This window comes from Pygoscelis adeliae, unplaced genomic scaffold (assembly GCF_000699105.1).
Source record: "Pygoscelis adeliae isolate BGI_AS28 unplaced genomic scaffold, ASM69910v1 Scaffold31, whole genome shotgun sequence".
Lineage (NCBI taxonomy): Eukaryota > Metazoa > Chordata > Aves > Sphenisciformes > Spheniscidae > Pygoscelis > Pygoscelis adeliae.
The window spans coordinates 5632233-5654863 of NW_008824233.1; the positions used below are offsets into that span (position 1 = coordinate 5632233).

Here is a 22631-nt window from a genome sequence, read left to right on the forward strand (position 1 = left end):
CGCCGGTGGCTGCCTGCGGTGTAGAGCTGTTTTTACTAGCCGAGGGCTCGCTTTGCTTTGCAAGACTGCCTTTCTCCGGCAGAACCCTGGAAGTGAGGTGGCGAGCGGCAGCGTTAGTTCAGCGAGCCGGCGGTCCTCGGGTTGATTCCTGCCTCCCGGCTGGGGGGGGCCTGGGAAGGGGAAGGGGAAGAGGGACTTGGCTCACGTGTTATAAAGGCCTTAGCGTTGGAGGTGCAGTCCCCCTGTTTCAGTGGCCTGCCTTTTGGGAAATGGTAGGTGAGAAGACAACTCTGTAATACCGTTAGGTATTTTACAGTCATCTATGCCTCACCTGCAACACGCTTCTGCCTGAAGCCATGCCTTTTTTTTGCCTTTTTTTTCTCTTTCGTGTGTGCTTGGGTTTTTTCTTTTCCAATTCTTCCATCTAAAATGCCTATTTACTGGCGTTCTTTACATGTGTTCGGGGGATAAAGCTGTGTTCCACAGTGTTCAACGCAGAACACAGTGCATAGTACTGTTGGATAAAGGGAAATGCCTCTTTTCTATCACTGCGCCAACAGAACTGTGAAGCTTTAATTTTAGGTTAAAATAGTTTCTTCTGTTGGACCTGTAACACTCCGGCCTTCTGAGTACAGAAACAAGAGGAGGTGAAGATTTGACTTGTAATGAAAAGGGGGGGAGAATCGGAGTATGGTTTTGCAAAGTAACAGGTACAAAGATAGGTCTGTTAGCCATTGCAAGATCAACGGCATTTGTTCCCCTATAGGTGATCTGTATGTGATTTTATAATCAGCCATATTTGATTAAATTAAAGAAAGAAAAACCTTGGGAATGGTTTTCTGAATTGAAGAGTTACTGACTTCCAGAATAAACTTGTGACAGTTGAAACTGTGCAGCTTGATACTACAGCTAACGTGGACCAACCAAGATACGCCGAGGAACGTTCACGCGAGAGCAGAAATAGGGGAGATACGAGCGCTTCTTTGTCAGACCCTATGACTTTGTGCAAGGCCTATTTTCAGACAGGGCTGTGAAGTGAATGCTTACGTATGCCATTGTGAAAGTAGTGTGTTTTGGGGTTTTTTTCTTTAATAGTTTTGTCTACTTTAAGAGTTTGACGTTTGCTGTCACTTTACTAGTTGTGATGGATCAGAACCCCTCGAGGCAGCCATAGCTATTAAGAGGATGGCAGCTTTGCGTGACCAAATTGATGCCTAAGTCTGAAGCTGTACTTTGTTGTTGCATAGGCAAAGGTAGGGAAAACTAAAGATGATGATGATCTTAACTTCTGCAAAGAATCACGTGGGTGGAATTTAACCATACATTGCAGTAAAATATTTAACCCTTGATTTGTTGTTTTCTTTAATTGCTTTAAAACAAGGCTCGTAGTTGTTAACTGTTTATCATTTCCGAGTTTCCTTAGGTGAGAACGGTCTTCTCTTGCTTCAGAATCAGAACTTGGATCCTTCGTTTCTAGAATACGTTTCTTCCATACATGCACAATTTCAATTGGCATAGTTTTTCAGACGTTTATCCCAAAGAAGAAATATCTGTGTGGGATCAGTGAAACTGCTCTTGGAGGAATGTGGGTCTTCCAGATTTTTAGATCCCTTGATTGAAGCTACCGGACCTATACAGAAGCTCAGGTTATTGTGTAAGTGCTTGTTTTGGCACAAGGGAAGAGAGATGGAAATGAAAGTTTTTTATATATTTTGTTTTCAGCTTGGTTTAAATCAATTGTGAAACTACAGCATTAGGGGAAAACTGTCATCCTAGGTGCAGATTTGTTTCAAACTTTGCTTTTTCAGATGTCTGTAGGGATCTGTATTCAGAAAGTGATAGTTCCTTTACAATACGCTTAGGAAAATGCCTTCAGGCAGAGCAGTTCATGCCGTTGTGACACTTTTTCAGTCTTCTGTCTTCATTAGCTTACTTGCATAGAGTGACTTCACTATGTGCTCCTCCTTGAGGAGCCTTCTCTCTGGAGTGCTTCTGTTTGAGTGGACCCAGTGTAAACACCACACACAACCCTTCCTCCCCACCCCCCGCCGCCCCTTGGTCCATATAGTAGGTTCTAATAAAAGTAGATGACGAAGCTGGAGAACACGAGTGTATGAACTGACATCCAAGCTGAAATCTTGACATCTACCCCAAAGAAGAAGGAGCTTTTCCAAAGAGCACAGTCCCTTTTAAAGAGGGAGTAAAAAGGCTATCATACATCATGGGAGTTTCTGCTAACCCAAGTGTTATTTCTTTGTAAATTTCTAATGTTTCCTGTATCAATTTTGTTTTTTCCCAATTTTGCTTACATGTATCCGAATGCAAGAGTACTTTTAAGAAAAACAAACCAAGGAAAAACTCTGTCATGTTATTTCTTACATATCACCTTCTGAGAGACGTTGGATCAGTTAGTCTGGCCCTAACAGCCTTTAGGTGGTGTTACCATTCTGATACTTTCTTGAGTAAGATACTCAAGATCTTGAGTAAGACTTTGTAGAAGATGCAAACTCTGACTTACCCGTGACCATCAGGAATAGCCAAATTATCACGAGCGGTGGGTCTTCTTTTAAAACTATCAACTTGGGCAAAATAATTAATAAATGCAGAGGAAGTGCATGGTGTTTCTTTCTGTCTGCAACATCCATAGTCTTCTGTAAGTCACTGGGGTTCCAGGAAGAGAGTAATGCCAATGTTTTCTATATTCTCAGTTCAGCCAGATCCTCTCTTTGAGCCCTTAAAGGTGCCGTGGTGCAGTGTCTTTGTATAAAGTTCTCCGTTCAGCTAAACTTTGAAGCTGTATCGTTGTGTATTCAAATTAATGCTCTATTTGAATATATAATACTAGTTTTAAACAAAATTTGCATCCTTTATTCAGTAAAATTAGCTAGTTCTAGTATAAAGTGTGTGAGTGCATGTTAACTTTAAACAATGATATTAATTATTATGTAAGTCTCCATTCTACTTTTTCCTTATTTGATTTTTATCAATGCGATCTCAGATTCATAGAAAGGGAGACCTGTTTGTCATCTAGTCGGGAAGAATGAACTGGTCTTGCCTGTTCCTGAAAATCTTCCACACAGAACATCCCAGATGTTCCTTACATCGCCTGCTAATGCTGATTTTGTGTGTGTGTGATCAAAAAGGTCTCTTAAAATTTAGCTTAAATACTTTGGTAAATTAAACCACTGAGTACTCCTGCTTTGACCATTACTGATCCTTATCCTTCTGTAGTAATACTCTGTGGTTCATCTTGGGGTGGGGATGGACCATTTGGCCTGTTGCCTCTCAGCTATCATTTTTTGTTTGAGGTCTTTCTCAGCCAAAAGAGTATGATTTCCTTCAGTTTCTTTCCCTTTAAAACATGTTTATAAACTACTTAGTATTCACCTGTGTGCTCTGGGCTTCTTCCAGTTATTACATCTTTCTTAAAATGCACTATCCAAAACTGGACATGGTTGACACATCACCATTGCCAAATGAGGACAAAAATTTTTTTATTTTTTGTGCGGTGCAGATGGTACTCCTGTTAATGCATCCTGTAGTTGCCTTGCCTTTTCCTTGCAGCAGCTTGTTGCTAGTGACTTAAAGTGATCCAATCCAGCTGCTAGAACTTTTTCGATAGCAGTGCTGCCTCGTTACTTTCTTGTTGTGTATTTTTGCATGTGAGCTTGAGTATGCTATTTTGAACCTGTCTTTTTAAAAGAGTTACCTAGATTTCGTCTTGGTGGGGGTTTTTGTTATGTTGAGGTGATTTTAAAATGTTAATCGTGTCTTTCCAAAGGGCTTGCAGTACAATCTGTCTTATGAATGCATAAGGGAAAAAATAATGGGAGAGAACAAACAGGATGGCATTTTTTCTCTAAGAGAAAGCCCCATTGTGCCCACGAATGTAATTACTAATTAAAACTTGTATGTTAAAGAAATGGTTTGGGGTTGGGTTTTTTGGTTTGTTTTCAGAAAAGGGAATATTGCTTTTTGCAGTGGCTGTCTTCCTGTAAGGCATGTGAAGAAACTATTTCAACATCTGGGAAGAATGTCTTTCCTTGCCATATCCATCATTTGTCCGAGAAGAGAAGAGCTCTTACCCTCATGGCAAACTTAAAGCAGTTGAGCTTTCAGTATTCAGGAGGCAACTTTTTTTTTACCTTTCCTTTTTCCTTGCACTCTCCCCTCCCTACCTGAAGTAATCAGATGTCACTTGCATAGCAGTCTTCCTTATCAGAGTTATCACTGATCATTCTTCTTTCTTTCCCAGTGACCTTGAGCCTGAATGGTTGGATGGTGTGCAGAAAAATGGGGAATTATTTTATTTAGAATTGAGTGAAAGTGAAGAAGAAACTCTGCTTCAGAACAGCTGTCCAGAAATGCCAGCAGTGAATCATGTCAGGTTTCGTGAAAATGAAGCTGAAGTTATTCAAGAGGAATCAAGAAAAGAAAGAAAGTATGAACTGAAGAAATTGACCAAAATATTAAAAAAGAAGAATCTTTTACCAAAGCATTCTGGTAAGAAAGGCAGTGGAAGCTGTAATGTGCACTCCACTGGTCCTACTTCCATACTGAAACACCAATCAGCTCAGAAAATGGGTGTCACTGTTCAGCAAAAATACAAAGATGTATACGTTTATGTAAATCCCAGAAAACTGTACAGTGCTGGAGAAGATGAGCAGCACAGGCTGCTGGAGGCCTTAGTAGGGATTGTCCATCAGTCTTCGTGGAGCAGCAGAAGAGCGGAAAAACAAGGCAGGAAGGATAAAGTTATCAGAGGAATCGGTGGAGAGAAGCTTGTAGTACATGGCTTGGTGCCAGGTAGTTCAGCAATGAAAGCGGGTCAAATCTTGATCGGTAAGTAATTGAACGAATAGTTAAATTCTGCACTCTTGCTTTAAAATGAAGACTGATTACTTTTTTTTTGAGGGAGCTGACTTGAATATTCCTGAGACATAAGCAATTACTTACAACAACTATTTTGTAAGTTCTTGAGGGATTATTTTAAATAAATGTCATTGCATCTGATATTTTGTTACCTATTCAATTTTACTATATTAATGGTTTTAAGAACGTGACAAACTAGAAGGTGTTAATATACTAAGGAGTTGGCTATCCTTTAAGCGTACAGGGAGTGAGCAGCTTGAACTTGGAGCAACAAATACCCCGCCACCACCACCACCTTTAATTTAATGCAGAATTTGCTCAGTAGATAAGTGGGACTGAGGAGAAGCTATAGTCTGCCAAATACTATATTTTGTTTTCATTCTTTTCCACACCACCCCCCTTAGATAAAAAGCTTTACTGTATATGCTTTAAATGGATTTTGTACCATAAAAATGAGCAAAAAATACTGAGTAAGAGATATTTGTATGTTACAAACTTTCTGCACAGCCTTGTTTGGATATTCTTCTGTTTAGCAAGTATTACAGCTGCTTCTTCAGCAGTTGTGATCAGAAGGCCTCCAAATACATAGTGGGGCTGCAGTTTGAGGAGGCAGTGAGCCAGCATAGCAGCTCTCCTTTGTGTTGGTTTGGCTTTTGTCAGACACTTCCATGAGCTGATGCAACTAAATAACCTGGCAGAAAACTAACCCAGAAGAAAAATTGCCTGTCTAGTTTTTGCTGGTGTAGTAAGTTAAACTTGGGTCACAGAAGGTCTGAAAAGCACCCGAGCGTGAATAACGGAGGGGAATGAACTTCTATGGCTGGTGGCGAAGGAGCAGAAATAGTCCCACTTCCAGCATCAAGAGGCCATTAAAAGGACTCGGCACTTCCAAGACCCCAGCCTCAGAGACAGTAAATGTGAGACAGCTAGCCTACATCAGTAAAGGGTGGAAGGTTGTTTAATTACCCTTGAAGTTGGTCCCTTGCAGAGGGAGAGCAAAGATGTGGTGTTGGTTAGAAGATCATATAAATCTTAATACTATAGTAGCAGAAATCCCACAAAGTCAGCGTGAGTGCTTTTGAAATGCCAATGTTGTGTGTGTAAAAAGGCAAATCGTGCTTTGACTAGCTGATTCTTCTAGCATGTGTTTTTGGTGGGGATGCTAAAGAATACTCCAGGGGGGAAAATTGGATAACTTTCAAGTTTTATCAGAAAGAACTGATTAGTGAAGAAGTGGGGGATGCGGACTGAAGGGGAGGAGGGAGTGAGTTTCAGCTTGATCTGCTTAATGGTATTTAATCTAATTGGTGTAAGAGTGGGTATTTATAACCTGTAAGTTAATTTTGGGACACAAATTTGTATATAACTGCATGTTTGTAAGAGCAGGTGTGAAGTCAGAACAGTGTAGGCAAATACCAGATCCAGGAGATAAAGCTAACCTTCTAAATGGAGATGGTACTTCCTCTGCAGCACCTAATGCTTCCTGGAGCTAGTGAGGACAAAAGCTGTGGGGCTTTTTCTTTTGTTTTAAATAGAAGAGCATTTAAATTAATCTAAAGAGTCTAGCAGTTTAATATGTCCTAGGCTATCATCAACCAATATTGCCTTATTTTTGAACATGGCAAACAAATACTTTTAAGCATACTGTAGTTATTCAGCTCTTAACTGGGAAAATGAGCTGTATTCTGTGCCAACAGTATAAAATGTATAATTTTCATATGAAAATACTTTCAAATTATATATCTATAGTGAACACTGAGTACTCTGGAATTTTTATGTGGTGTCTAGAAATAGGGATGCTTTGCATAAATGAGATGCTCAGATTTCAGTGCTGTCTGCATAAAGAATATACAGTAAAAAATTTTTTGTTCCAGTCAAAAAACTGTCTGGTTTACTGCTTCTGCATTGCACATCAGAGGATGGGATAGCTATGGTATACACCCAAAGCTTGATTCAGAAGCAACTGTGGTTCAATAGGGAGCCTCCTCAGATCCTCATAGGATTTGAAGTTGGACAGAAAGTTCAAGAAAAATACAGTAGACCTTTGCCTTTTTCGTTGTTGTTGTTAAAAGTAAGTTTTAGGAATCCTGTTGTGAATTGTGGAAACAGTCAGTAAAGAATATTTCTGTGGTCAGTCTAAAATTGAAGTATTTGTACAGCAGTTAGCAACTTCTTGAGCCATCACAAATCAGGAATACCTGATCAGTGTAGCATGATGCCTGCTGGCTGGCTTGGTTATAACTTTGTTCATCTTCATTGACCTGCGTATGCATAGATATTAACCTGTTCTTGCTTTGCTTTTTAACATTTTGATAGCCTTCAATGGTGCAGACCATTTTTTGTAGTAGTCTTTTGTGAAGCAAATACTAAGTATATTTTCCTTTTAAAATACATGCTTTAAAATGACATACTGTGGTCTTCCTGGTGAGCAGTTTGCAACACGTATTGCAGGCAAACAGTCTTGACTCAGGGAGTTGTTACTGAATTTAATTTTTTGCCAATTAATATAAAACTTCAGATCGCTGTTTCAGGTACTGAGAAGATGAAAACAAAACAAGACCCCAAACAATTAAGAAAATGCCTTTTTCCCTGCCTTCTCCAGGCTCAGCTTCAACCAAACACCTCTCCTCTCCCCATCCCCGGTCTCATGTACCCTTGTTTTCACTGCATGTTAACACTGTGTGTCCCAGCCCGTTTGGTGAGGTAACAAGTGGCACAAGAGGGTGGGATTGCGTGTGTGATGTCATGCTGCTCCTTGCTTCTTTCTTGTTTCCTCTGCTGCAGCCTGGCTCCTCCGCAGGCCGCAGCCCTTCAGAGGTGGGTCTCCTCTGTGGGCTACAACCCTTCCGCTAGTGACTGCTGCTCTTTCTTAAATACATGTGGGCAGAGGTGCCATGGCTCCCCTGGCTAGGCGATGTTTTGGTACGCGGTCAAGTTGCTTACACCAGCTTCAAATCTGGCTACGAGCAGCACAAGGCAGCTCTTGACCTTCTGCCACACAGGTCACTCACTCCTGCAGCACCCCGCTACCAAAATCCTGCCAGTTATGCCCGGTAGAGTTTTCTAACTCTCCCATCTTATTTAAAATTTGAGCTCTAGATTATTTTTCCCAAGACTTGGGTTTGTAATATGTTAAATAATAACCAAGTTACTGATTACTTTGTATTTTCATTGGCAAATTAGTTAATTTGTCAGTGATAGGTATGGTAGCCACTTAAATGGCTACCAGGGTTAAATCGTAAGGGAGACTAAACTCTCTTCATTTTTTCACTCTGAATAAACAGTTACAAAGTGGTTATTGCTTTAACGTTTTTTAGTAGAAATAACTGCTTTTCCTCCCCTAAATAATCACTTCCCTCAGGTGGCTTCTTCGATTTATTCTGAAATGTGCATCCCTTACAGCTTTGAACACTTAAAACATCTGTTTATTATTTGTGCACTACACTTTTGTTTTTTTTAAGATTGCATATGGAAGTCGTAAGTCTTGTTGCTGTGCTTTATTAACCAAGTAGAATGCAGGTGCTGCCCATATGAAAGTAAATACAACAGTTTGCAAGCTAAAAAAAACCCACCGCTTTGTAACTCTGTAAAGAGATGGCACTCTCTCCATGTGTTGTTTATCAGTTCATTTATCTTTTTTTTGTATTTAGCAGTTCAGCATCCATCTTAAATTTTCAAAACAAAAAAGCCCTCATTGATTTTTAAACTCTTGCTGTCACTTTCATTTTGGTTAACATGAAATACAGTTGCTTTTATCTCATGTTTTTTAAGTGTCTTGTATTTTTGGCAAAACTTTTTTCTCGCTTGAGTTCATTTTAACAATATGCAAAGCTTGGTCTGCTATGTAAAACTTTCTAGTCTCATCTTCGAGCATATCTTCAAAGATAAAAAGCTCCACTAAATATTCACTTTTAGATCCAGGCAGATAAAGGTTGTGATAGGTAATGCCATTACGATTTGATTTCTTCTCCCCTCCCAGTGGAAACCTATCCGATTCACAGCAGGGGATACTTCTTATAAAAGCTGATGATCATCATCTTTACTGTAGTGCAAATGGAAAAGTAATTCCAATGACACTGAAAATACAGGAAAGCTCTTTTCACTAGCAGGGTAACTATTATTACCCTCTTTAAAATTATCTTCTGTTCTTATTGCTCTCATCACCGAATATCTGAACGATTTGCATGAATTCTCTCGCCTGATTAGAAGGTACAATTGTCAAAAAAGCATGAAAAACTACCCAGGGACAGGGATTAATCTTGGGTGATAGCAAAGATGGGCTATAATAATCCAGTTTTGAACAAGTATACAAAAGATGCAGGCTGCTGTTGCAAGCTTCAGTCGAAAGGTCCAGATCCCAACCCCATTTACTGACAAATGGTTTTCTGTGAGTTTCTAATCCAGTAAGTCTGTTAATGTTATGTGGGAGGGTTATTTGTTTGTTTTCCCCAAATAAAGAAATGTTTAAGTAGTAATCTTTGCTCATTTTAATCGTAAAAACGCAGCTATTGCTGTTGGAGTTCTGAAGTTTTGGTAAACGAGGCCATCATTACTAGAAAGCCAAGTATGTCTGTTAGATTTCCATGGCATAGACTAGTGGTTTAAAACGGTAATCTATTTACAAAAACTAAGCAACTTGCAGTCATCTTCCGACAGTCAAAGTAAATGCTGTTTTTGTCATTTGCAAGACCGTGGAACTAAGAGTCCCGTCAGAAAAATGTCCTTGAAAGGACCAAAATACTGTGGGAGTTCGGGATTTTCATGAGGAATTACCATATATGGTACTTGTTGAAAAGGCTCTCCAAGTAGAGATGTTGGGCACGCAAGATAGAAATACAGAGCTTGCGTAAGCCTTGCTATGTTCTCACTGTGGAGTTTGGGATGTCGTTTATGTTCTTTTAATCTCCTCTTGAAGCATAACAGCATTGGGTTTGGGTAAAAGCAGCCTGCTAACATACAAAGCGAGTAATTGATCTGGCTTTCTTCAGCAAAGTGTTCCATACTTTGCCTTTTTTGGAAAGGAGTATGTGAACAGTTATAAGTACTTCCACCAAGTCGTTACCAAGAACAGAGGAAACTAAATATCAGGATTTCATGAAAAAAGTGTCCTCAGTCCTCTCCCATGTGAACAACATGGTTCTGATTTTAATTCAGCCAAAAATGTTCACTTCCCATCACAGTATGGAATTCACTTATCAATCAGTGTCCCCGGCTTAACGCGAAGAAGATCTACTTTTAGAAATGGTGCTTGCAGGTTTATCTCTAGGGAATGGATATTTAATAAAAGTAATAGTCCTGTGCCTCATGTGGCAAAGTGATAGGCAGTTCTGAAATAAACACTTTAGGGATGCCGGCAGTCCCAAAGACTTTTCTAAACTTTGTCTTTGAAAAGGCAGGAATAATTTCATCAGCTGTGTGCAAACGAGGTGTTTGACAATATACAACAATATACACTGTTCTTAGCTACTACTGACTGGATGCAAGAAGTCTTTTCTAATGAGAAGATGGAAAGACAGAACAAAGAAAATAGGAAAGAATTCCTGCCTCTCTTCTTTCTCTGTTCCATCACTCTAGTAAAATTCAGTTCTGCTTCGCATTGGGTGGAGAACGTACATGGACATCTTCTAGTTTCTTTGTGACTGAGAATCTTTTTATAATAAGTGATAGAACTCAAAAGCTTGATTATTCATTATTATGGGATTAAAAAAACCCCCTCACTTTATTCTTTAAAGAGGACATATATTTTTCTAAAGATAAATTTATTGACTCAAGGTCTGACATCATCAGCTGCCTGAAGAAAATTTATTTCCTCTATTGCAGTTGCTCACTGTGTCTCTAAAAATGGAACCGAGTGAGACTTTGTTCTAATGTTCTTCATCTTTTAACGTATATGCTGGTGACTTTCATGACAGACAATAGTGATCTTATTGCAGGTGGAAATGCAAGCCAATAAGAGCAGGTCAAGCGCTATTCTATATAGTACTATACAGTAAAATTTTTATATACACCTGTATTGTTGAAAAAGCTAAAAAAGCAAAATTTTGTATTATTTTATATCAGGTTTGAAAACAACATTTCATGCAAATGTCTGCTTCTTGTCTATGTAAGTATATATGTCTACTTCAGCAAAAAGGAAAAAGTTCACTTTGATCTCTGCGCTTACAAAAAGTCAGTTGGAGGGAATTTTTCACGCACTTCATAGAGCACAAGAATGACTGAAAAATGTATTTGCAGTACCATCTGTACAACTTTTTTGTCTCCGCTAGTGAAATGTCCCTCTACATCTGAAATTCAGCAATGTTTTAGTCTGGGAAAATTTGACTTAACTCTGCAAACCATCAAATTAGATCAACTTAAACAACTGCAAACGCCATTCACCCTTTTATTTCATTTAACCTAAACTGATTAAGCATTAACTAAGTGAAATTAGATTAAACTTTATACATTTGCGCTTTTTTTTTGACAGACGATGTCTGAAGACCTAAGTCAGTCTCACTTTCTGTAAGTTTTTCACACTGCTAAAGGGGAGGAAACAATTCTCAAAGAAAGTATGGATGTGAAACTTTAACAAAGGAACACTTGTGTATATAAACTCTTTTGCTGGCTTTAATTATCACGCTGGGTAGATCTTGTGGTCATGTTCTGTTTCAAGATATTCTGTGTTCATAATTTTACATACTTCCTATTGTGCCAGTGATGTCTTTCATTCTGTTACTTCATAGTCTCTCTTCTTTGAACACTGCTGTGTTTGGCAAAAAGAAAAGAAGGAAAAAATGCAAACGCCCCCACCCCCAATTCTGGAAAGTCTGTACTGATAAATGGAGATTTTCTCAGTTGCACATCAAATTGCAGTTCTTTTATAGCGATACAGCATTTTCTGGCAAAATGAAGGCAGCCTTACCGGACTGCTTTGGCTGTGTCTTCTGGAAAGCTGTTCCATTTATGGTACATGATTACATTTTTTACAAATTGAATGGAATAAATATTTACTGCTGCAAATGAAAGTTTTACATACCTACATTAGGCATTGAATAAATAAAACACTTTGAGTATATAACATAAAAATAATACTGATGGATCTTCTCCCTTCGAAGTGTCTTTGTATATTCCACCCTGGGAGACACGGTTCAAAAATATTCCCTTAAGTGCTAAGGTGCGTATGTCTTCACAAAATCTGTGCAGCTCGTTTGAATGGCTTTGTGGATTAGATGACTCGACTGTTGTCTTTACAACAGAATTTGTAAGGTCTCTAGGAAAACAAACAGAACAGAAACAACTTTTGTTTAAACAGTGCTCCAGATGAATACAAGAGCAATTTATGCTTTCTCTTGTATTTGTGAATGATGATCTTTAATACAGTGTTCTTCAACAAAGAACGTAGTAATTCTGTTTATAATTTTTTGTTATATTAGAGTAGCCTGAATGCTCTGCTTTTGATTACCAATTTTCAAGTCCTGAGGCTCTGGCATGGACTTACTGAGTTGCTTTTAAATGCTGTTTAACTTTCAACTTTCCTCTCTTTGAATTATTGTTGTGTTGAAGATTCAATAGGCTAAAACTTCACTGTGCTGTGCATCAAGAAACACAGAGGTTAGGGAGAGAGCTACTATTACTTGAAGTAGAAAAAACAATTTAATTCATCCCAAGGAATGATAACATTTTTGTGTGTATAACAAAACTTAACCTTTTCCTGGTTTTGCTGTGAGAAAGAGTAGGAATGAATTTTCTTTTAATGTAGAATAACAGTGGGCAGTTGGTTGTTGCCTAGTGTATTAAAGAGGAATATTGCTTGCATTTTGGGGGGATTCTGTATTTCCTTACTGATGGTTAGTTAAGAAGAATGTTCTTTCTCTCATTGGCCTTAATTGTGTTTTGCGCCTATTTTGAGCAATCGACCTCGTACCTGGGGAGAGTTCCAGTTGTATTTGATGCTATTTAACAACAAGGTAGAAGATAGAAATAATGATAAATTGTCAGAATTATTCTAAACTTTCAGATTCTGTTGTCTTTACTAGATTCTCAGGAAATAGAGAGACGCTAGAGACACAGATTCTGCTTTTCCTTAGTATGCACATCATTATCATCACTGTTAGTTTGAGCTGAGCAAGTCTTCTCCGTAGAAAATTTGGAATATGTACTGAACCTTACCGTTGTCAGTGCTTTACTTCTGCAGTTGAGCACATTTTTGTTGCCAAGTCAGGGCTTAAAATATAGTTACACTAACATGCACCTTTGCTACGAATCCATATCCTTTTTCTAATCTCTTTACACTGCCTGAAAGAGTGATAAGCACTGCTGCTACTACCTGGCTGAGGATTTCTCTATCCCAGGTGTAGTTGAATACTGCTGTAATGCTGCCGCTGGCTTTTCACGTGTCCTGGCACAGGAGAAAAGGACAGGTGTCGTCATTGCAGCTTCTAGCCTGTGTGTTCTGGAATTCATACAATTCCCTGAACCCTGCAAGTGTAGCAGCACTAGTTGTGAGGGACACGCTGGTTTATTTCACCTTTTTCAATAAGGCTCACCGAAGTGTGATGAGATATAAATGTAGATACAAATAATAAACTGTGAACAGAGGAAATAATGAACTGTCCAACTGTCTTTGGATTTACATTATATCCACATACCTTCGCTATGCCAGAATTCCTCCCCTCGCGCCTTTCCCCACACATGGGGATACCTCATACGGCTCTTATAATACCATTCCCTCTCCTGCCCTCTAACAGCTTTTTGGACAAGTCGGTGCTTGCTGTGTCTGATTCTGAACTGCCCTTGTACAGACTGGCCAGCCTGGAGCACAAACAGAACAGGTGATGAGCTCAGGGTGCAGCTTTACCTGGGGCAGGAGAGGGAAAGAAAAGGGGAGGGCTTCTCTATCCAGCAGTCCATTAAGAGAACTCGTAGCATGTAATGTGACTTGTGCCTTCTCTTCCAGCTTTGGCTGAAATTTAGTAATGGGATCAAAGCTATTCATAGTACAATTGTAGAAGCCTCATTTCCTTAGCAAACAAAGCTCAAGAGTACCTCTGTCAATCCTTTTTTCTTTTTTCAGTCGTTTATTAATGTCTCATATTACATGTACACTCTTTTAAATGCTAATATTAATAATCTTGGAGAGGCTGTGGAGGTACTTTTTAAGGGAGTCTTTGTGCAGCTCAAGCAAAATTAGGCTTGGTTTCCAATTTGCTCTTCCAGAGCAGCTCTTGGTATTTTTAGTTCACACCTGTTAAGGCATAAGAATGACCTTGGAATCAACTCACTTTCAGTGTTAAGTAAGAAGCTAATTTCTTTTCTTTATTTCCCTTTCTACAGACAGAAGATGCAAGTTGGAAACTAATCAAGTTTTTCACCCAAAAGGACAGAAGGCAGAGACAACTGAAAGTGACACCAAAGAAAATCAAGTAGAAAATAAGGCCTATTTTCTTACTCTGAATATTTGGCTCTGGAAAGGACCTAATGAACCATCAAGTCCTATATCCTGGTGCCACTGGCAGTCACTTTGTATAGTTCTTTTCATAAATTTATGTTGCCTCATCTGAGGTATTTTGCCCTAGATAGCCTTATTGGAAAGCTTTTTAGAAATTCTCTGGTTTGAGACTACAGAACCTTCTGATTTCTACTCCAGCTGCTTTCACACCTAGCCTTTACTCACCCCATCTTTAATCAACATAAATGGGTTCCCATTTCCCATGGTCACTGCAGTATTACTTCTGTGTATCTGATCTCATTTGATTTCATTTTTCTTGAGCACAGGTGAATAGAATTGTAAGGAGAGCTCTGGAGGGGATCCTGTCAGGTCCTATTAATAGTCACCTACGTTCAAAGGAAATGCCTTTCCTAATGCCTCCGGGTGTTGTGCTTGTCTTTTTCACGTTTTGTGTTACTTGGCTACCTTCTTGAGAATGAATATACTATTTAATTCCATTATATTTCTGTTATTCCAGTAATATTTATTGGTTTCTTCCTCTGTGATATCGTGTTTCTTTTATACTGAAAAGTGCTTCCAACTTTGGGTGTTGACATTAGAGAAACCATGAAGGACTATCCTTTTAGTGAGAGTTTTTCTGACTTAGGTTCAACCTGAAATCTCACCTTAAATTTTGGACTGATGTTCTAAATTGCCAGCTTAAGTAATCAAATCTTCTGGTTGATTTAGTCTCCCACTGCCATACCTGAAATACCTTTAATATGTATCCTTTTCTTACTGCTGCTTCCTTCTTTTTTTTTTTTTTTTTTTGAAAGTAGATGAATGGCCAAAAAACCCTTCTGTTTTTACTTTTCAATTTCTATTCCTTTTGACAGGTCTAAATAGTTTCATCTTTTGATGTTATTTTAGCTTTGTTTTCTAACTTCGCAGGTGCTTTTTTCACTGGTCTCTCATCCTTCTTACATACTCCATGCTTAAACATGCATCCTTTTGAGGGGGATGAGTCAGAGGTTATCAACTAACTATTACTGGAATGCTTCTCTAGAATATTTTCCCTCACTTCAGATAGAAATCCCAGATTGATTTTTGTACTTTAATGTGGATTTTAGGTTTGTAAGCTCTAATTCAGTTCTATTTGCTTTTGTAACTAGTGCCTTTAGTTTTTCAAACCTTTTCCATTTGCAGTTTAAGACTTTTTCTTTGGGATCCCAGGTTTTTTCTCTCCATTTCTAGTAATGGGAAGAGAGTCAGATTTAGAAAATGCAAAATGTTGTTAGGCAGGAAGAACTGGCAGATAAAAGCTTGAAGAGGGCAGACTAAGAAGCCACAGCAGCGGACGAGGCATGGAAAAGAAGAGAAAGGACTAAATTGTGATGTGGCTTGAGAGACAAAGGAGGTGTAGGGATGAAATGAGGAAGAGTGAATGGTTTTCTGCCAGTTTAGTGAACTAAGCTGAGTTACTAATATGCACGGTAACTGCCAGTACTGCTTCAAAGAGAGGTGCTCAGGGGTGGTGGGATTCTCCCATAGTTAGGCTCAGCCAGCACTTGAAACCTTTGGTGTAAGCGATGGCCTAGAACTTGTAAGCGGCTACAGGAAGAGGGAGTTTTGGAGTGCTTTTGGAAAGAGTCGTGTTTATATCAATGGAGGTAGCAGTGGAAAAGGATTGGCAAGTGAACAGAGGTGGTTTTGGAGGGAAAAAAAGGGTAATTCTTGGGCATAACTTGGTTGGTGAAGTTGTTGGGTTTTCTGATCAAGTAACGAGTGATGTAAGCCTGGATGGAGGGGAGGGTCTTTGACAGTTTTTTTTGTAAAATGATACAAGTGTGGCAGTAAGGCCTTAAGAGCTTTAAGGTAATAGACTAATGTTTCTAAACATAGTAAGTGTTGCATGTAGAAACCATCTACTTAAATGTAACAAAAAGACATTTATGATAGTTTGAATGTCATATTCATTTTTAAAGCAAAACACTGGGTTTGTGTTGTGGTGTAATACCATCTAACTTTCTCATGCTTTTGTCTGTTTTATCTCCAGGAGATGCTCTAGTTGCTGTAAATGATGTTGATGTGAATTCTGAAAACATAGAAAGGGTTTTGTCTTGCATTCCAGGTCCTATGCAGGTACAGTAGTTGAACATTTATTCCAAATGTCCTCTGTAAAAAATTAATATTGTTTCTAGCCTTTTTTCCTTAGGAAACAGAACCTAGGTGGTCTTTTTCTTACAACTTCCTCATCTACTTTTTGAAGACTTTGGTTGACTTCAGTCAAACTTAGAGTAGAAATTTCAGAGTATAATTCTGGTAAGTTTTGTGAAAATACATAGGTGCAAGTAAATGACTCACGCCGATGTCCTAAGGGACATTAGGCACAGTCCAGCTGTTACATGTTCTGTTTGTCATCAGCCAGAGTCAGAAAGCACATGCAGCATTGTGCAAGCGGTAGCAGCATACTTGTAGGTTTAGACTAACCATAACACCTGCTTTTTTTTGCCCAGTGCAAGAATCAAGATATTCTATGCTTGCAGAATTCTGAGTATTCATGTTTCCTTATGAGAACTTGTACGTACATACGTGAAAAATCCAGTTTTACTACTTTTCCTGCTCAGAAAACAACTTCTTTATTATGTTACCACTTGCATCAAAATTAATTACTTCTTGTTGAATACAGGGAATTAACTCCTTTGAGACCTGCACAAACTTTTAACCAGCGATAGTTGTAGTTATGGGCAAAGATGGCAAGTATGGTTGCTTTGAGAGTTGTTATTTTGAACGCTGATCTCAACAAATGAAGGACAAGGACTAAACAAGGACAACGTGATGCCTTGCTCCTGGTGGGTAATAGGGCTGGAGATGTGCAATCTGGCAGTAGCATGTGTGAAGCAAGATATTGATGTCTAGCTTAAAAATAAATGTCAGCCACAGAATAGTAGTGTCTTTTTTGTCAATTACTGTTCTTAAAACAGTAATAATTGCTATGGAAATACCTAAATAAAATAATTATCTCTTCATCAATATGAGAGACTTACAAACCACAAGAGTAAAAAGAAGCCTGAATTAACAAGTAGTGCTATTAAAGATGTTTAAGAGCATTCAAATGGAGAAATTGATACCGCTTTCATATTTAAATAGAAAAATAAATTCTTGAGTATTTAAAAGCTTTTAGATTAAATATTTTTAAGATCTTTCAAAACTAACAGTGATGAAGATTGATAGAAGTCAGTAAGAAAAATTGATACCAAAAAAAACCCAAAAAACTGACCTGATGAATAATGTTTCTTCGCCCCAAACCTACTGCATATATCTTCTCTTCTAGCTGAATAATAATTTTGGAGCTATAATGAAGAATTAAATAACTAATAAAGAATTAGATAGCTATTTCAGAATTAAACCAGGAGAGTATTAATTACCTAGGCTGTTAGTAGTAGTAACTCAAAATTAACTATTTTGAGTTACTCTGCCCAAATCCATTTCCTGGTGGACAGGAAGACAAGGAAAAAGTTGCAACTTACAGATACGAGATGGAACAGGTTAAAAATTATAGTGTCTCTTACAGTATATCTGTAACCTCTTGGTAGTTTTTACTCAGGTAGAATATATGAGGTGATAATAATAGAAATATGGCAGAACCCAGAGATAAAAAGAAGTGGAAATTTTAGGTTTTGTTAAACAAGCTTCTGTTCGCAACTTAAGTAATGTAAGTGCCTGTAGAACTACATCTGCAACTGCAGTAAGATTGAGTACTAGTATGTCAGTTTAGGAAGCTTTCCAAGATATTTGACAGTATGAAGCTTGCCTAAGCTACCAGAGTTGTGGTCAGGTATCGGCAGAGCTCTATGGTAGAAAAACTTTGTCTTGCTTGTCTTTGACCAAATATGGAGATGCTGTAACTGCTATTAAATACAGAATGATTCAAAAAGCAGAGATTATATAGTTTATTTAATTGTATCCTTGCTAGATTAGAGTATACGTATTACTTGTTGCTAAAATGCAGTGCAACCCTTTACATAGTAGTTAGTTTTAATGCAACATTAACATTTACGTTGTCAGTAAATCTGTCAAGTAGACAGCGATTACTTGAAATGTATAACTGTTTGTCATGTTGGCTTTCCAAAACCTTTTATTAAAGTGCAATTATTCCTTTTTTTACTGTGCAGCTTAAGTCAAGCCAGAAGAGTGATTGCTGAAATAGACCAGTGGAGAATTTAAATACAGAGTTCTGGGGGTTTTTGCAGTGTAGAACACTGTATTCATGCTGCTGAAGAAACAGAGGGTTGTTGTTTCTGAGATTCAGTAATAAAGACAGCTGTTACACAAGCAAAATTGTTAATGTATTCTCATTCATCATACGTTGCAAAATATCAAAAAAGATGCAGTTTAAAGCCGTTTTACCGTAGTTATAAGTTATTTACACAAGCAAAGTCACTGCTCTTCTGGGTTCAGTGTTAAAAATTACTGGAAGTAATTTCAAAAACTAATTACCTAGATTCTCTCAGTTGCAGCATGTGGCATAACATCTGTCATTATTACATTTCCAGAATCTTGTTTTCCTTACCTCAGTTTAGGCAAACTAGCTTCTAGGCATGTAAGGGTTAGTTTAGTGTATTTATTGAGCAATAGAAGTCCAAATGCTACATCAGTCTTTTTTTTTTTTTATGGCAGAACTGTTTCTGTTTGGGTGCTTGCATGTCACCTAGTAAGATAAAGTCCCAATCCTGATTAAAGCATTGGGTACCCCATTTAGAAGTTCTATAGCAGTCACCGAATGTGACAGGACAAAGCATACCCGTCAATCAATACTTGAGATAGTATGATAAAGTTATGTTCTGCAGTCTATACAATTTTACATTTCTGTACTCAAAATAGCTGCTGTTTCCTACCACCACAAGACAGAGAAGACAGAATAGGAAGGGGAAGATACGCTAAAAGAATATACTTTCCCTTACCCTGATACTCGGAAGTTTCAGAATCATTTTACCCGAAACTTTCTAAAAATATTCAGCCTGAGGCAGACATTCAGAGTCGGGAATTTCAGCCTGAAATTTTGAGTTACAGTTGTGCAAACCATAAGCACATGGAAAACAGAGACTTACAACAGGAAATGGCAGGCAATGCCACCAGCTCGGTCTGTAATAAAATCCATATTCTAAGACATACAGCTTTCTTGCAGATAAACAGAAAGCATGCCTTTCTGGGTCAGACCAACGGTATAACGGCTACATTTTCTGTTTCTTACACTGACAAATGTTTAAGTAAAGAGTATTTAAGAAACAAATTAAATGCAGAGTGACCTGCCCATCATACTTCTCCAGCTTCCAGCAGTCAATAGTTAGGGACTTGTGGATCACTTACAGGTTTGTACCTTGCCCTTTTTTAATCTAGTTCTTAAAATCCTTTGACCTCCACAGCATCCGGTAGCAGTGATTTACATAACTGATTTGTATTGCATTCATTTTTGTTGGTTTTCAAACTGCCATCTAATCAAGTGCATTTCATACCCCCAGGTTCCTGTGTTATGAGGCGTAGTTAACTGTCCATCTCTTGTTCTTCGTAACATTCCATGACTTTGGAGAGCTCTGTCACGTTCCACGTTTGTCACATCTTTCCTAAGTGGAAAAATCCCCATCTGTGTACCTCAGGGTTTGCTGTTGCTGTCACCTTCATCAGTGCCTTCTTGCAGTTCGATTAAATTCTTTTTGAGAACTGTTCTAAGTATTGAGAATGTGTGCACGCTATATACTTATAGAGTGGGATACTAATATTTTCTGTGCTTTTCCCATTCTTCATTTCATTTCCTTTTCTGTTTTCTGTTATGCATTGAACTGATTTTCTGTAGGAGGAATGGAATAAAGTTGTGAAAGATTTCATAGTCAGTATTTACAAAAGGGTACTCCAGTGGTCACATATTTAATCAGATCCTGTGCACTGCGCAGGACGAAGGTTCATTTCTCCTTCACGAAAAAAAAATAGTTTTTTAGGGTATGTAGAAATGTAGTCTTTTGGTCATTTTCTATTACAGCATTTTCCAGCCTAGATGGTCTTTTTCATGGTAATTTTTTTGTAAAGGCAGGAAATAGATTAGAACTTGGACAAAAGTAGAGAGGAACAGAAAATGTCATGTTTCAAGCTGTTAGATAGACTCAAGAAGATTTGGAAAGGAACTTGCAGTCAAATTGTGGAGAGAGATCTTTCTCAAAATACAGTGACTTCACATCTGAGTGGTGTGGTATTGCCCACAGTGGTGTGGGAGGCAGCATGGATGCTGGATGAGGGAGAGTTAAAGTTCTGTTTGGCCCAATTTGTTTCGAGCTCTTGCTTGGAGGGCCATATGGTTGTGTCTCTAAGACAAGACAGACTGAGTTTGTTTTTTTTAAATTGAGAGACTAAAAGATAGACTGCAGCAAGAATTACATCTGTGCATCGTTAGTGTAGAGACTGTAGCCCAAGTGTCATGAGTAAGTGTCCACAGACAAGATGTAGTAGAAGTTAAGAGAAATAACTATTGAGCCTTGAGGAAATCTGCAAGAAGTTAAACAGGGTATGAGGAAAAGCCTCTGAAATACATGCAGATGGCGTGACAAAGAAAGAGAACCGAGTCACAGAATGCCAGAGAAGAAAACATACATCTATAAACCTGTGAATGATCAACTTGCTGGGTCTTAAGAAGCCGCTGCTTCTTAGCTGGATGTTTCTGCTCCTTGAGTCCTGTTAATATGCAGTGTAATTAATTGAAACTGAAATGATGAGGGGAGAGCGAGTGATGAGTTACTGTCAGAAAAGAAAGTGGTAGCACGTGGCAGGAGAGCAGGATTGAATGCAGTGCTGTTCCAGAGAATGGGAAGAGAGAAGAGAAAAAAGCTGATAGCAGCCAAAGTAGGAGAGGAAAAGATTAATGAGAAGTGTCGGGAGGGAGTAGGGTGGAATTGGGAGGAAGGCAGCCAGTGACATAAATTTTGTAGCTGGAAGAACTGATGATGGCATTTCTCTCTGATCTAGTTTGACAGGCAGTGGGTGTTATAACGCATCATTATTTCTTGCTGGCACTCCTCTCTAAGTATGTGTATACACATACACAATTAGAAAAATACAAATTATCTATATTTAAATGTATAAATAACTTCTGCTTGGGCTTTTCAAATTTATTGCAACTGGGAAAATATAAAACTTTTTTGTTGCATCAATCGTTAGGCTAAACTGTCACTGACTTTAAAGAGAAGCGGGATTTGGTGTGATGTATTACGTTTAGAACTTCCCAGTCAGTGGGCATGTTAAGGGTATTTTAAGGCAGACAAACAATCTGAAGTAAAAATATTAAAGAGGGAACTGAGAGTGTGCCTGCTTAGTCCGAATAGATATATTTTCAGTCACTTTGAACAATAATGAAAACTAAGGTATCGTCCAAGAAAATTATTTATTCTCCTTGGAAATTAGAGTTTTATGCTCTGTCAAGAGCTAGGTATTTCTCACATATCCTTCTTTCATACTTAGGATGAAGTGTTCATTCACCAAAAAAAATACATTACTCTCTCATTTCATGACTACTGGAACAACTGAAATAATTTTTATAAGGCAGTGCTCATAAAAAGGAGATCTGTAAAGCAAATTGTGAAACATTTCCACACCAAGTTTGGATTTTGTGTTGCTTGTAAGCCAGGAAATATGTTTATTCTAAAACTCCTGTTTTTTTACTTTATTTGGGAAATAAAGAACAGTAAACCTCATGTAACTTTTTGACAAAGTAAGCTTAATCATCTAAACTTTAAGTTATTTTTAAGAAAGAATGCTCTGTTAGTGCTTTATTTTTTTTTCTTCTGAAGACATAATGCAGCAAGTGATGTGAACAATTTTTACGCTTCTTGCTAGTTGTGTACAATTGTTAAATATGGCAACAAAACTCTTATTTGCTGACTTTACCATTTTAAAAAAAAAAGTTAACATCGGCAGATTGAAAGAACTGTTACTGAGTGTTACAAATTAAGACTTTTGCAGTCTAATGTAAATTGATTTTCCTGTGCAAATGTACCTGTCAGTGTGCTCGAAAAAACGAAGAAATGCTCATGAAAAAGCCTTGAGGGTATATACTTAGAGTGCTGACATTTTGAAAGAAGTCAAATATTGTGTGTGTTTCAAAAGCGTGATAATAGGTTTTGCGTTCAAACCAACCCAGAGCAGTAAGTATATTTTTCCATTCTCAAAACCCTAAGAATTAAGTATGAAAACACACCAACCCACATGCTTACTCACATGGTTCATAGAGCATGTAATAGCTGGCTTTGTCCTTAATAGATGGTTATGTAATGCTGAATATGTAATTGCTTTTCTTGAAACAGCAGGA

At 38.1% G+C, this 22631-nt stretch overlaps 1 protein-coding gene across 1 annotated transcript in view; it reads left to right on the forward strand.

Moving 5' to 3' along the window:
- The first annotated feature begins 4364 nt into the window (after nucleotides 1-4364).
- Nucleotides 4365-22631, forward strand: part of INTU (inturned planar cell polarity protein) — a 44943-nt gene continuing 26676 nt past the window's right edge. The window contains exons 1-2 of the mRNA XM_009334928.1: nucleotides 4365-4842; nucleotides 16335-16420. Of these exons, the coding sequence (XP_009333203.1) occupies nucleotides 4365-4842; nucleotides 16335-16420 (564 nt within the window). The remainder of the gene's footprint in view (nucleotides 4843-16334; nucleotides 16421-22631) is intronic.